Raw genomic sequence first — 15,946 nt, forward strand, 5'->3', positions numbered from 1 at the left:
TGAGGAGATTGGAACTACTTTAGTTTTGTCACTTCCACTATATGCTGTTGAGAATGTATGTTGCTGAGTATGTAGAAAGGAAGAGATCTGAAGTTGACTAAGTAGTGTAGAAACACAAGTAAAGAACAAGGAGAGGAGCAGAAAGTTACTAGTAAGATATCAGCATTAATGATTTTCACTACATGATATAAACTGATCAAAAATACACTTAGAATTGCACTATTCCCATTCCCAGAATGAAATTCACCCTCTTTTGAATACTACCTAATGTCATGAAAATTAACACTTCATAGTACTCTACATTTTTTACAGAACAAATATATTTCAAGTTCTAATTGAACTATTTTATGTAGCATTGAAATACTAGTTAAGAGTTTTATGTTAATTTAGTTAATGTGGACGCAGTAGGGGTATATAGCTTACAAGTATACTGTACTTTTAGTAAATGTGCATCATTTTTAAAAAAGGTCATACACTGATGTTTTATAAAAGATAGTTAAAGGGCTCCATTATCCCTTTTACACGTACTGTATATGGACGGCACAGTCGTATGATATGTAAATTAAAGATGGAGTGGCAGCCTTAACTAAGAATGTTCTTGCTTTCATCTGGTTGAATCTACATGCAACATGCTTCCATAAGAAAAAAAGAAAATTGTAACTGAAAAGATTTTAAAATATAAAGATAGTGTTTTTCATTTTAAATGCCAGCTTTTGTTTAGCAATTGTTTAGTTTGGCCCAAAGTAATCTGAATGGAAATATTAACATTGCTTAAATCACATTGTAATTACTTTTAAAAGGTTTTATTTTGCCTATAGTATTCATACTAAGCTCTTAAATGCCCTTTTATTTGGCTGGATTTTAAACACGTGCAGAAACTGTTATCTGTCTTGGAGAGTGACTGTCCTGTATCACCCCCTGCTGGCCCTGTGTTGCACTGTAGTCACTCCCCACCTCCGTTTCTCACCTCAAGGTGAGTTGTCTTGGCTCTCTGTGCTCTAGTCAGTTCTGGAGAGGGGTCTTAACCCTCCAATCAAGTCACAAAACAAGAAACTAAAGCATCCCAACAAACAAAAATGTTCTTCTGCCCTTTGGAGCTTCTCTTCAGTCCCTTTCTGGGCCCTTTTCCCAGTCCCTGTCTGGATTGCCCTGGTCTTTCTCTTCTCTGGGTTATAGTGCTGACCCCTAGCCGTTCCCTCTGGAGTTAAGCTTTCCCTTCAAGGGGCTAGCTCAGGACCTTACATGAGAGCCTACTCACTCCCTGTGGTTCCAAGTGCCAGACTCTACTCAGCCATTTTATAAGGCCCAAGTGTTGCTATTTAGCTGCCATCCAGCCACTTAGATAATTAACTACTCATGGGTGGAACTGGGTTAGCTCATTCTCCTTAGCGGAGCCTATGACCGGTACGCTGCTCCATGACTCATCTGAAAGGACCAGCCCTCTGCAATTGTGTCCAAAAGTTTTCTATTTGAATTGAATATATGCATAGGTATAGAGTACATTTAATAAAACACTTAGTTTCCATTATATGTAAGCATCATGTAATTTTTAAAAAGTTAAACATATTAGGATCTCAATATCTCGCAATATCCGCATTAGTAATTGAACAGTTAAAGGAATTAAAAACAAATGTTGCTTATCCCCTTTCCTTGTCAAACACACATGGACACACAGATCCATTAGACACTGAGAGTGGTGAGCTTCCATCCATGTTTCAGCCAGATGCAAATTTAAACTTCCAAGTTACAAATGCTTTAAAAAAAAGCATGATAATGGAAACACTGACAAAACCTTTACTATAGCAGCAGTGCCCAGTGCCAGTATAATAAAAAGAGAAACTTATTGTGAAGTATTGTGATGCTTTTCTCTCCTAATTTACATGAGGAAGTCATATGAACAGGCACTATATACGTGAAGAATAGCTTTTGCTGCATGAAGATGGAAATATTTGCATATAAATCGCTAGAACACACACAATAGAATAAACAAGAAGCTTCTCCTTGAAACTTGTTGATTTTAAAAATGCTCTGATGTTTGCGTGTACTGTTTTAGCCTGTCTCTATACAATTACTGGGCCGGATTTCTATAGAACAAGAAACCTGTTAAATGGGTGCCTTTAACCTCTTGCTATTTGAATTTAGATCAGCCAATTGGTAGGCCAAAAATGAGGCTCTTTTGCTTGAAATGGTGTTTTGAGTTTTTGTGGTTTTGAAATAAAATTGCTTTTGAGTTTACAATTTTCATTCTTTACTTGACTAGAGTTTTGTGCTTTTCTTTAGCCAAGAGTTAGGTAACTGTAGTGTATTTCCTTTATAAAAAGGGTACATGTATCTATGAAGACTTGCATTCAAAATTATTCCTTTTTCTTCACTTTCACAGGGAAATTGCTTTCACTAGGCAACTCCATGAAAAAGCTTCTGAGCTATGCTATTACTATATGGGTTTCTACATTCATTCGTGTCCTAAAATGAGATATAAGGTAAAAGTGTTTTTATTACTATATTAGCATATTTCATGCTGTTTGAAATGTCTGACTGTGATCATCATACTATTTTATAATTCTCATACTGGATGTTAACATGGACTTTGCAGGGTTATAGTCGAATGTTGGCTACTATTTAACTTGGCTTACGAATTAATTTTTTTTTGCAAATTTATTTGTATGTGGTATTTATTACAAGTTGGCTTAAAAATTCCTTTCACTAGGAGAAGCTTTCAAGGATGTCAGACAGGAGTATGTCATATGACTGGTTACCTGGGTGTACCAGATTTGCAATATATCATGCAGTGTACTCTTGTCATTTTGTTTGTTTGTTTGTTTTGTTTTTTAAATCACATGTGACTGAATATGGAAATGTTGGGCAACAACTAACATACCTTCATAGCTCCTAGGTATGCTTGGGTTTCTCCCATTTAATTTTTTGTAGGGACACAGGAAGTGCTGTACTGGAACAAACCAGTAGGCACCTAGTTGAGTATTGTGTCTCAGATAGTGTCCAGCAGCAGATTGCTCAGAAAAAGGTGCAAGAATCCCATAGTAGAGAGTTTGGAATAACCAACCCATCAGAAGTTTGTTCTTAACCCATGTTAGTTTAAATCAGCTTATGTCCTGAAGTATGAGGGTTTTGTCCCTTCTATTTGTTTTTAAATCTAGTGTGAATCTGGGTGCTCTCATTATCTCTATGAATGTAAATTCTTTTTTGAATCCTACTCAACTCTTGATCTCAGTTTTGTTGTACGTTCCCCAAAAGTCTACAGAACAATGAAACATAGCAAAATAAATATGTTGTATTAATACATTTCTTTTGCTGGCTGAAACATCTTTTTCTAGCAACAGAAAGGAATACAGCTGAAGGTAAAAAGCTCATTGCCACTTCTGTTCAAAAATAACTAATATAAAGTTTGAATGCAGTCAGAGTTGCATTTATTTTGAGCGCTGATTGGTAGAAAGGATGCTAATAGACCTGTTGAGATTTCAGTTTCTGATACCAGGGCGCTCTGATGTCTAAAAAAGCTTCTAAGCTGTCTAATTGAAAGTGAGGCAAGAGCCATCTCAATTTTGCTGTGACCCACGTTCAGCATGTGTCCATGATTACTCGTTTCTCTCTAGCTGACAAAACAAGCCTGGTTTTGTTTTAAAAAGTGACCATCCCTTTTTCTTTTGCCAGCGTCAGTTTATCATCTGCATTCACCAGCCAAACCAAAGAAACAGTTACATTTGTAGACAAGTCAGTGAATAGCAAAATACCACCTCTGACTTCATGTCTCCTTAGAGTATCACATCAGTTGCTGAAACTATAGGTTTTAATTACTTGCCATGATTTTTGGTGTACATTAGAAGCTTGGGATGACTCATGACCATTAAGGCACCACAGTTTAACATCCCTAATCTATTATGCAATGCAACATTTGTAGAGGAATGTATTTAACTTAATAAAGTATCTGAATAAGAAGAGAGACCTATTTATAACTGATAAGACAAACACTATCTCTCAACTCTTTAGGATATCATTATTAAGAATCACCTGTCAGCCACTGGCAGTAACTTTACTGGCAAGATGAACTTTGCATCCAGGGTGGAGGAAAGCTCACACACAAGCCAACTTACTAAAGTAGCCAACAAGCTATCAAACTGTAAAGACTAAATGGTGCAAATGTATGACTGACCTCCACAGCCATTCTGCAATTATATTATTAACCACAATGTAGCCTGAGTTCTAGTGAGGTAAATTCTACTGTTTATGTTAGTTTAAACTGATTCCAGTGAAAATTTGACCTTTTGTAGATGCTTCCAGTTTGCACGCTGTTTCCTATTAAATTCCTACTATGGAAGTAGGGCTGATTTGATATTCTATGCCCTTTTTAGTTACTCGGAACCAAACTCTGTCCTCAGTTACACATGAGTGACTCTTTTGACATCAATGGGGTGCTAGAGTGTATTTGGTCCTTATTGAACCTATACATGTCTGTGTTCTTAGACAACTTTAAATGTCCCAGTTTTGAAATTCTGCATTTGCAATACCAGAAAGACTTCAAAAAACCAAACCCCCTCCCCCAAAAAACCTATACATACACAGAACACATTCAATAGCAGGAGAGGAGGGAGAATGAAGATTTATGGAAAAGGTTTCAGGTTTTTCCATTTAACAGTCACCACATGTGATGTCATTGCAAACCAATTTGACATTAATTCTATAATACCCCCCTCATTACTCTGAGTAGTACTCTGGAAACAAACCTTAAAACAAAGCATTGAAACCTCTCCTATGAAGTGAGGAGTGGTTTTATATATGACTGGTGGTGGTTTTATGGATTAAATAATTATACAAGAAATTTCTAATTTGACATATTGGTGTTAAATTGAATACTCTGCTTAGTCCTGGTTTTAATAACTCCTTTCGTCCAATGGTGCCAGTTTGGAAAAATATGAAGAGATGTGGCTAGAAGCTGTTCAGTTGATTCATGGTGAACACAATCAAATGATGGAGGAGAGAAGATGGGAGTGAGGGGTGTCCTGAGAGAACTAGTCATCCTATAATCTGCTCTGCAGGGTTATACATTTTGAGACCATTTAGAAACTGAACATAGTCACCCTGTGGCTATTAAGTAGTGACTTTAGAAGGGAATATACATATTAACAACTGGCTGCCAACTTCAGCTTGAGTTGAGTTGAAGATGTTCTTGCTTGTAACCAATACAGTAAAAAAGGGTTGGGATAGGGTTTTATTGGTGACCTTCCTTCTTTTTGTGCTAAGCTGCTGCAGTTGATATATGAAGTCTTTTGAGCTGGGATCTCTCCCCTTCCCCCCACCCCTTGGCTTTAAAGGAAGGTGCTGCTAGCAGAGCATTTTCAATGACGACACTGCAGTTCTGCAATTCAGACTCTCCCTGAATCATCTCATCTGCCAGAATTCAAATCTTTTGATCTCCTAAATGGTTTGCTAAGACTTCAGTTTTCCCTCGATGTTTGGGAAAGGGGTGGCTGATGACTTGGGATATATCAGAGTGGTGATTTTTATTATGATTTAGTGAGCTTGTGGTAGTGTTGCACTTCAAGTGGATGTAAAATTGAAGTCCTTGATCCTGTGGTTATGATCCATGAGGGCAGACTGCTGTTGAAATAACTGGGCACTGCATGCATGCAGCAGTCTGCTTTCATGAGTCACAATCCAGGATTGGGGCCGTAATTGGTTGTGTTCAGATTAAAAAGAGACCATATTGTGCAAAGTGCCTACTGCCCAGGTGGGCATTTTAAAATCTTTAATAAAAAATGTGGCTCAAAGCTGAGAATGTAAACTCACATTCGTAAACACCAGAGCCCTATTCTGACTGGGCACTTTTATGGAATGCTGATCACTGACCATATCCCTTTTGGACGCTGTTTCTGTTGTTGAGACCATGTAATATTCCAACTTCAAAAATTTTAGAACAGAATAACATTGGGTAGTCACTATATAATAATGGCTTCCTTTTTCCTTTGTAAGTAAGTGCTGGATTGCATTGTGACCTATATGGAGAGCAGATGGGAGGTTGCTCCATCTGTAGTTTTTGTACTTATCACAATGGTAACTGGGCATCTGAAGTGAATTTTGCCGAAGAAAAATTAGAGGCCTGTGTATTTTATATCTTTTGTGTACTATATTTTTATAGTTAATGTAAATCCTTATGCAAGATTATCTTGGTTTGTGCAACCTTCTTCAAGTATAGCCTGGGCTTAACACCAATAATGTTTTTAGCAAAGCTGAGCAAGTCACTACTAACAATGAATAAATTACATCTTTAATGGTAAGTGTGGGCCCTTTTCGTTCAAAAGATGCTATTTCCACAAACGCTCATATGACTCTTGGCACAGAGTGATAAATAGTGTGTAATGCTGGTTGAAGATCAGAGGCTAGAACATAGGGAAATAGAATCCTCTGAACCTAAGTCCCATGGCACTATAATAGCACTTAACTATTCTGACTTCCAGGCAAAAGGTGGAATGACTAAAGGATAATTTTTCAGCCCTGGGGATCAGACATGTAGCTACAGTAGTTATTAAAAAGGAGTAATGTTTGACACCACCTCTCAGATCTCCCATTTGACTGTAAATGTGTCTTAAAACAGTAGTTATAGCACCAATTAAATTATTGTTAAACTGGAAGTGGGGGACAGGAATGTTCAAAAACCCTGTCGTGAGCTCTTTATATTCCCATCACTCTCCAGATTTTCTTCCATAATGGGTTAATATTTATTAATTGGTGAAATAAAAGCACAAACTTAAGGATTTCTGTAAGCCAGTTAACCAATATGTTAGTGTGTGGAAAAAATATAGTGAATAAACATTACGCAGTGATATTATTCCATTTATTTTAGGGTGGAACTAAAACTTTTCTACGCAACCTCATGACCTTCTGGTAAAACTTTTCAGACTTACTCTGTTAAATGTGATGGTTTTTATGTTGGAAAAAGTAGTCCGCTGGAAAGTTCAAGAATGTCAGTGTTTCCACATTCAAAAAAGCTCTCCAAGATTCATAATGCATGGTGCCTTTTTTCTTCAGCCCTTTGGAGTCTGTGACAAAGCTCCAGGCACAAGAAAGCATTTTAATTTATAGTGATGTTGGTTTCAGACTGTTCCCATGTATTTTAACAACTGTTAACGTTTCCCATTTAAAGGTCTGTGTTTACCGGTACAATTATGAAATCAAATAACCAAATTCAGCTACAATCACTCCAGAGAGATCCTTGGGAAAGATCCTTTCTTTCTCTCTATTGCGCCTCCATCTGCTGCTTCGTAATTCAGAATGGAGAACTTTGACTGATCAGTGGCTACAGATGCTTAAACAACCTCATTCTTCCAGGTTTCAGAGTAGCAGCCGTGTTAGTCTGTACCACAAAAAGAAAAGCCGAACTTGTGGCATCTTAAAGACTAACAAATTTATTTGAGCATAAGCTTTCGTGACCTACAGCTCACTTGATCGGATGCATTCAGTGGAAAATACAGTGGGGAGATTTATATACACAGAGAACATGAAACAATGGGTGTTACCATACACACTGTAATGAGAGTGATCAGGAAAGGTGAGCTATTACCAGCTGGAGAGCAGGGGTTGCGGGGGGGGGGACCTTTTGTAGTGATAATCAAGGTGGGCCATTTCCAGCAGTTGACAGAACATCTGAGGAACACTGGGGGGTGGAGGGGGAATAAATATGGAGAAATAGTTTTACTTTGTGTAATGGCCCATCCACTCCCAGTCTTTATTCAAGCCTAAGTTAATTGTATCCAGTTTGCAAAGTAATTCCAATTCAGCAGTATCTCATTGGAGTCTGTTTTTGAAGCTTTTTTTATTGAAGAATTGCAACTTCTAGGTCTGTAACCGAGTGACCAAAGAGATTGAAGTGTTCTCTGGCTGGTTTTTGAATGGACTACAAGCTGTCAGGAACGGTATCCCTGATAATGTCCTGGCAAATCTGGTGGCTGAACTTTGACTTTGTCCTCACCCATAACTATTTCACATTTGGGGACAATGTATACCTTCAAATCAGCGGCACTGCTATGGGTACCCGCATGGCCCCACAGTATGCCATTATTTTTATGGCTGACTTAGAACAACACTTCCTCAGCTCTCGTCCCCTAACACCCCTACTCTGCTTCTGCTACATTGATGACATCTTCATCATCTGGACCCATGGAAAAGAAGCCCTTGAGGAATTCCACCATGATTTCAACGATTTCCATCTCGCCATCAACCTCAGCCTGGACCAGTCCACACAAGAGATCCACTTCTTGGACACTACCGAGCTAATAAGCAATGGTCACATAAAAACCACTCTACACCGGAAACCTACTGACCGCTATGCCTACCTGCATGCCTCCAGCTTTCATCCAGACCACACCACACGATCCATTGTCTACAGCCAAGCTCTACGATACAACTACATTTGCTCCAACCCCTCAGACAGAGACAAACACCTACAAGATCTCTATCAAGCGTTCTTACAACTACAATACCCACCTGCGGAAGTGAAGAAACAGATTGACAGAGCCAGAAGAGTACCCAGAAGTCACCTACTACAGGACAGGCCCAACAAAGAAAATAACAGAATGCCGCTAGCCATCACCTTCAGCCCCCAACTAAAACCTCTCCAACGCATCATCAAGGATCTACAACCTATCCTGAAGGACGACCCATCACTCTCACAGATCTTGGGAGACAGGCTAGTCCTTGCTTACAGACAGCCCCCCAACCTGAAGCAAATACTCACGAGCAACCACACACCACACAACAGAACCACTAACCCAGGAACCTATCCTTGCAACAAAGCCCGTTGCCAACTGTCGACATATCTATTCAGGGGACACCATCATAGGGCCTAATCACATCAGCCACACTTTCAGAGGCTCGTTCACCTGCACATCTACCAATGTGATATATGCCATCATGTGCCAGCAATGCCCCTCTGCCACGTACATTGGCCAAACTGGACAGTCTTTACGTAAAAGAATAAATGGACACAAATCAGAGGTCAAGAATGGTAACGTTCAAAAACCAGTCAGAGAACACTTCCATCTCTTTGGTCACTTAATTACAGACCTAAAAATGGCAATTCTTCAACAAAAAAACTTCAGACACAGACTCCAACGAGAGACTGCTGAATTGGAATTAATTTGGAAACTGGATACAATTAACTTAGGCTTGAATAAAGACTGGGAGTGGATGGGTCATTACACAAAGTAAAACTATTTCCCCATGTTTATTCTCCCCCCGCCCCGTTCCTCAGACGTTCTTGTGAACTGCTGGAAATGGCCCACCTTGATTATCACTAGAAAAGATTCCGCCCCCCCCCCCCCCCCCCCGCTCTCCTTCTGGTAATAGCTCACCTTACCTGATCACTCTCCTTACAGTGTGTATGGTAACACCCATTGTTTCATGTTCTCTGTGTACATAAATCTCCCCACTGTATTTTCCACTGAATGCATCCGATGAAGTGAGCTGTAGCTCACGAAATCTTATGCTCAAATAAATCTGTTAGTCTCCAAGGTACCACAAGTACTCCTTTTCTCATTCTTCCAGTCTCTTCTGACTAAAGGTCCCCCAAACAGTGTATTTTGCTTCCCTTACACTTTCTGTGACTGTTACATCCCTGGCTCTCTAGTGGTTGTTATCAAACTGCTTTTTGTTTCTGCTATTCTGGTTTCAACAATTAGTGTGTAGTTTGCTACTCTTTTTTTAACTTATATTCTATATTGACTATAAAATAGAGTTTTATTTTATTTTAGACAGAGCTTGCTTTCCCTCTGGGTTTTCCCAGGGTTCTTCAACTCTAATAGTTGTGTGCAAATTATTTTTAATTTTAATTCATGTTGTTGCTTATTTTGGCCAATGATCTGGTTTTGCATAAACTGTGTGTTTAAGTGTTTGTAAATAAAAACTGAAGTACTTTAAATTGTGAAACAGAGCTAATAGCTTCTTGCCATGCTATCTCTGTGTACTGTTTTAAGGACATTCTGTGATATGAAGAGGTGTTTTGACTAAACTCTTTATCCAGACTTGTATGCAGGCCAAAGTAAATGGAATTATTTCAAACAGTCTACTTCAGTATCATGACGTGGCCAGACATCAGATAGATGGAACACTAGAAAGGACTCTGAAATGGCAGAAAAGAAACAAAAGGCCAATTCATCTGTGATTAATCATTCTTAAACTAAATACCTCAGACTGACTGTGGTCATAAGCAGTGCCCCTGGAATTCGGCAGAGCTTCAGAGCCAGTTTCTGTGGCTGATTTTAGGGAATTCAACATCACTTCTGCAGCAGTGAAAATATGTTCAGTAGTAGTCTGCAGTTCCACATCCGCAAAATCCAGAGTTGGCTGTCTAATTCCCAGGAGTCCTGGCTTTTTCACAGTTCCCTGACCAGGGAATTTAGTTAACCTTTTCAGTAAACTTGGATTTGCTACATAGGCAGAAATGAAATAACCACAACAGGGTACAGTCCAACAGGATTTTGCTTACAGCCTCATGCTGTTGTGACTCTGCCACTGAAGTGCTGAAAAGATTGCAAAGTACTTCACTAGCTTCACACAAAATGGAGCTGGCTTTTGTACCCTAGTGATGGATTCTTTATTCAGAATCTAATCAGATATCAACCAGCTAGTCTGTGCCATGTTAATACTTAGACTGACCATGGAAAATGACAACTAGATGAGAGATTGCTTTGGAGGGAAAATAGGAGGATGTGAGACTAAGCCTGCTTAAATCTGTTAAAAGTTTTTAGTGAGTTTCCAGGGTTAAATGGTTTGTTGGGTTATTTGTAACAGTAAATGTACATCAAAACATACACAAATAAATGATCGTTACATAGTGCGATACCAGAAACATGCTGCAGAAACCAGTTACATTATATGATGGAATAATTAGCTTAGATCACAGGCCTCTATTCTTTTTTCTTAATTGAGTATCATATTTTATAGACTGGAAAACTATTATCCTCGCATACAATAATTTTCTTTCTCTCTCTCTCTCTTAGTGGAGAAAGAAGCAAACTCCAGCATACAATATGTTTGATTTCTCATGGGGTTGGTAAAAGACAAACTAAAATTGACAGGTGCTGTAGTAGCAGAATAAACACTCCTGGTTTGTTGTTCAATGGCAAATTAGATCTCTTCCAGACTGACTGACTGCTTTCTAATAGTAGCATCAGTTATAATAAATGCAGACAATGTGTAACTACTCTGACCTCAACCTTTGTTCCAGCTGCCACCACTCTAGAAATCTGTAATATCAAATTAAGAGAGCAAAGAAGTATATGTCAGCCCTCCACTTGTGGAGTAATAATACATGAAAATTACATCTTGAAATCACTGTACAAACTTGAGCTAAAACCCCCTGAAGTGTATCCAGTGTAAAATGAGGTATTGAACACACAGATTGTGATATGCAGTCATGTGGTGAGTCAGTGGCAGAACTGGGATTAGAATCCAGAAGTCTTGACTCTTGGTCAACTATCTAAAGACTAGAGCACGCTCCCTCTGATATCTGACAATAGTAACAAACAACGTTTATCTGGACAAGAAATAAGATTTGTGTAGTATGATGGAGAAGGGAGTGGGAAGGTACTTTTCTTCAGTAGACCTTTCCAGTGATTAGGATATCACCAGCTAAATGTCACAGCACTCTTTAAATCCCCAAACTTTGAAAGCTGTGAATTTTCCCCATGTGTTCTATTTAGTGTTTTTGATTAGGGACTGGCAGTCAAGACTGCTCCTGAGTTACATTACTGGTTTTGGCACTGAAACATAATGTGGTTTTGGGAAAAATCACTCAATCTGTCTGGCCAAGATTTTCAAAAGTGAGTTTGGATGCCTCAATATTTGATTGCCCAAACTATGACACCTTAAAAGAGCCCAATTTTTAGACTGTATTGCTCAGCATTTTCTGAAAATCAGGCACTTTTTAAAATGTCTCAGGTTGAGCACTCAAAATCACTAGTCACTTCTGAACATTTTGACTCTCATATACTGTAAAATGAGGATGATACCTATTTCTTAGTCCAGGTCTGTACTACAGACCTAGACCGCTATAACTTCATCACTCAGGGCATGAAAAATCCACACCCCTGAGCAACGGTTATACCGACCTAAGACCCTGTGTAGACAGTGCTATGTCAACAGGAGCGGCTCTTCCGTCGACATAGCTACCGCCTCTCGGAGAGGTGGATTAACTACGCCAATGGGAGAAACTCTCCCATCAGCATAAGTGCATCTTCACTTAAGCGCTACAGCAGCGCAGTTGCATTGGTGCAGCTTCACCAATACAGCATTTTAAGTGTAGGCCTCCCTTTAGACAGTTTAAAAATTAATATCTGTACAGTGCTTTGAAGTTCATCTATTATGACTGCTTTTGAAAGTAGGTTAAAGAGAGAATTCAAAGTGTCGCTTCCTTTTAAATGGAAATGACACAAGATGGCTTCCTGATTCTACTGTAAAAGCTGATTTTTCCTGGGCATCATCATCTAAGGGAATCTGCCAATTACCTACAAGTCAAATCCAGTGTCCTTATGAATTTTGCACTGCCCAAATAGATCCAATAGGTCCTCTATTCAAGGTGTAGGATACGGGTCAGGTCGTGTGATAGCTATTAACCTCCTAAAGTCCACACCCAACTCCTGGTTTTATCCCTTTTAGGTACCATCACAATCAGAGATGTCCAGGGGCTTTTTGATTTAGTAGTCACCCCCATATCCAGAATGTTTTCCACTTCCTCCTGAATTTTCTTCTGCATTTCTCCTTTAGCACGATATGCTTTGCTAGGAACAATTTTGTCAGTTAAACCTGGCCGGTTGGAAAATACCTGCCTGTAGTGTTGGAAAAGGTCTAACATCTGCTTTTGGTGGGGTTCAGTGCTCTCCAGAGTAACTGCTTCCTTATTCTTCCTGACCAAATCAATTAAGGGGACAGTAAACGTTCCCTCATCAGTGCAACAAATCACATTCACTGCCATCTCCCTTTCATGGTAAGCTTTGTGGAAGTGGAAAAAGGGATAAAGGGAATTTGAACGCAGACATCTTAGTTTTCTTAGGAATAGAGCAAGAGTCAGGTTCACTCTAACAACACGAGACTTTAAGACAGGGCCTGGGTGAGTGGGAAGCAAGTGGGAAGACTGTAAGAGATGCAGTTTTGACCTTGTGTTAGATAAGAATGGAATGCAGACTGTAGCAGGAACTGCTGAGAAAAGTAAGATATCAGGAAGGAGTATGTATAAACAAGATGGGGCTGTTGATCATTATTGTATGCAACAAAAGGTATAAATGCTTGCCCTAATTGTTTATTTGGTGGAGACCTGCCTAGGAAGGGAGAATCCATGTCTGTGTGTTCTCTCCCCCTTGCAATTGTTTGAGAATAAACTGTCTCTGACTTGTTGCAAACAACCTAAGACTGAAGACTGCAAGTTTTTCTTCCACAGCTTTCAATCTATTGGAATACTTTGCACAGCTCCCCTGCCATAGGGCATCCTTACATAATAAGTGACCTCATTCTTTCTATCACCTCAGAAGGTTCTTCCCAACACTCTTATATTTGGTTCTTCATTGGAATCAACACTAATACCAAATCACCTATGCCAAAAGGTCTTTCTTCAGCATACCTATCATAACAAGCTTTTTGAACCACCTGACTCCTTTTAAGGATTTGCTGTATTAAGTCCATCATAGCCTTTAAATTCTCTTTAAAATGAGTGACATCCTCTCCTACAGGCTGTCCTGTCTCCTCTGTACTACCCTTCCAAGATCCTTGAATTAAATCTAGGGGTCTCCTCACATGTCTCCCGTAAAGGAGATCAAAGGGGGCACGGCCAGTAGTTCTTTGGGAACATTTCTATGTGTGGGAAAACAAATAAAGGAGTAACACATCCCAGTCATTCTTTCACCTGGTGACATACATCTTCAGCATAGCTTTCAAAGGCCCATTATATCTTTTCACCAGACCATTAGTTTCTTGGCAATAAGGGGCAGCCTTTATATTCCTCATTCCACACAATTCCCATAACTTTTTGAAAACTAAGAACATGAAATTTGCACCACGATCTGACAAGATTTCTTTGAGCAAACTTACTTTGCTGAAAAAGGTGAATATAGCAGTAGCCACCATTTCAGCTTCAGGGTAGCTGGTTGCAGAATCCACCACAACAAGTATGTATTTCTTTCCATTCCTGGAAGGTTTAGTGAGAGGCCCTACAATATCTATAGACGCTCTGCAAACACCTCCTTGATGCTGGCAATGACTGAGAAGAGACTTGCTGGGTCCCTTTAATCTCTTACACTTCTGACATGTCACAACTATTACAGTCATCTTTTACTGTCTCAAACATGAGGCTAATAGAAACTCTGCTTAAGCCTGTCACAGGTTCTCTCCACTCCTAAGTGTCCAGCAAATGGGCAATCATGAGCTAACTGCAACAACTGTGTTCTGTACTTATCAGGCACAACTACCTCACTTGGATCTCTCTTTCTCAATGACAGCCCCTAGACCTCCTTCTAAAAAAAAAAAAAAATCTACCCTGCCCTTCCCCGGCTGGGGTGGTATTCTGAGCTGCAATCCTCTCTTGGTTCAGGGAAGGATCAGCCTGTTGAGCCTCCAACTCCTTTGGACTCCCACTTAAGTTGAGAGCAGACTCTGGCAAAGCAGTGGAATTTTCAAATCCCTTATCTAACAAAGGGCTGCTGGCATTCTCCCTCCCCAATCCTCCCCGCTGTCCACGGACAAAGCAGGTGAGTTATTGCCATACTCTTTCTGGCTGTGACTAATGACATTAACCTGCTTAGCCACAGTTAAAGTATTATTGCCTATTAAAATATCAGCAGGAAGAGGCTTTCTAATGCCCACAATAACATCTCCTTTAAAATCCTCCCACTCAAGGTGAAAAGGAGTACAGCTCACTGCTGTAGCTCACGAAAGCTTATGCTCAAATAAATTGATTAGTCTCTAAGGTGCCACAAGTACTCCTTTTCTTTTTGCGAATACAGACTAACACGGCTGTTACTCTGAAACCACTCAATGTGGACATTATCCAGTGGCGCAGTTATAGAAAATTTAGCCAAAGCGAATATATTTAAATTCTTACCAGGGAGTTTGTTGTCTTCCCTTACCAAATTTTCCTTGGCAAAGCAATTTGGGACATTGTGTCCCTCCAGCCCTTACAATCTATGCCATTTACCTTTTGCATTTTTAATAAATTCTGCATTACTTTCCCAAGACTCAGTCCTAAGAGAGAGTTCACTGGGCCTTTCACCTCCTCTTTTGCTGCCTCTGGATCGATGGTAGGGGTACTCACCTTGGGGATTGTGGGTGTGGACTGTGGGATGACTAAATTTTGGACAATCTGGTTTTATATGGCTGGAAGCCAGACAGTGATGTCAGACTATCTGCCTTTCCTTCAGGCAGAGGGTTTTAAAACCTGGTCTCCATTGTGGTTTTTATGAAAGTTGGGGTTAGGTTTATTCCCAGACCCCTCCACTCTCTCAACCCAGGCGGATGGGGATTTCCCTTCTCCTGAAATTTGCACCCCTGTGAGCCCTTGTTTCAGTAGTTTCATCAGGAATTGCTGCAGCTTCCAAAACTGAAAGGTTTTTTTTGTTTGTTTGTTTGTTTTGTCAAAGATGGCTGCCTTCACCTCATCTGTAACTACCCGTAACAATTGCTCCTGGGCCATCAGATTAAACAATTTTTCATAATCACCTTCTGCCCCACCCCATCATCCATTGTCTGATAAAATTACATGTTTTATGCACGTATTCAACATGAGCGATACTGTCAAATGTTAAGATTTGTATACTTCAGTTGATAGGATTCATGGGTAATCTTAAATCTTTTCAATATATTTTCTTTAAATTTCTTCTTATACACCATAGCATCACTCTCCTCCAAATCATTAACTGGGAAGATGACAATAGTTTTTAATTGGTGAACC

The 15,946-nt window shown here is 39.6% G+C and overlaps 1 protein-coding gene across 3 annotated transcripts in view; it reads left to right on the plus strand.

Annotated features, from left to right (window-relative positions):
* Positions 1-15,946, plus strand: part of ATE1 (arginyltransferase 1) — a 182,397-nt gene that overhangs the window by 82,715 nt on the left and 83,736 nt on the right. For all 3 annotated transcript variants that reach the window (XM_077823002.1, XM_077823001.1, XM_077823000.1), the window contains one exon: positions 2,381-2,480. In XM_077823002.1, coding sequence (XP_077679128.1) covers positions 2,381-2,480 — 100 coding nt within the window. The remainder of the gene's footprint in view (positions 1-2,380; positions 2,481-15,946) is intronic.

This window comes from Eretmochelys imbricata, chromosome 7 (genome assembly GCF_965152235.1).
Source record: "Eretmochelys imbricata isolate rEreImb1 chromosome 7, rEreImb1.hap1, whole genome shotgun sequence".
Taxonomy (NCBI): Eukaryota; Metazoa; Chordata; order Testudines; family Cheloniidae; genus Eretmochelys; species Eretmochelys imbricata.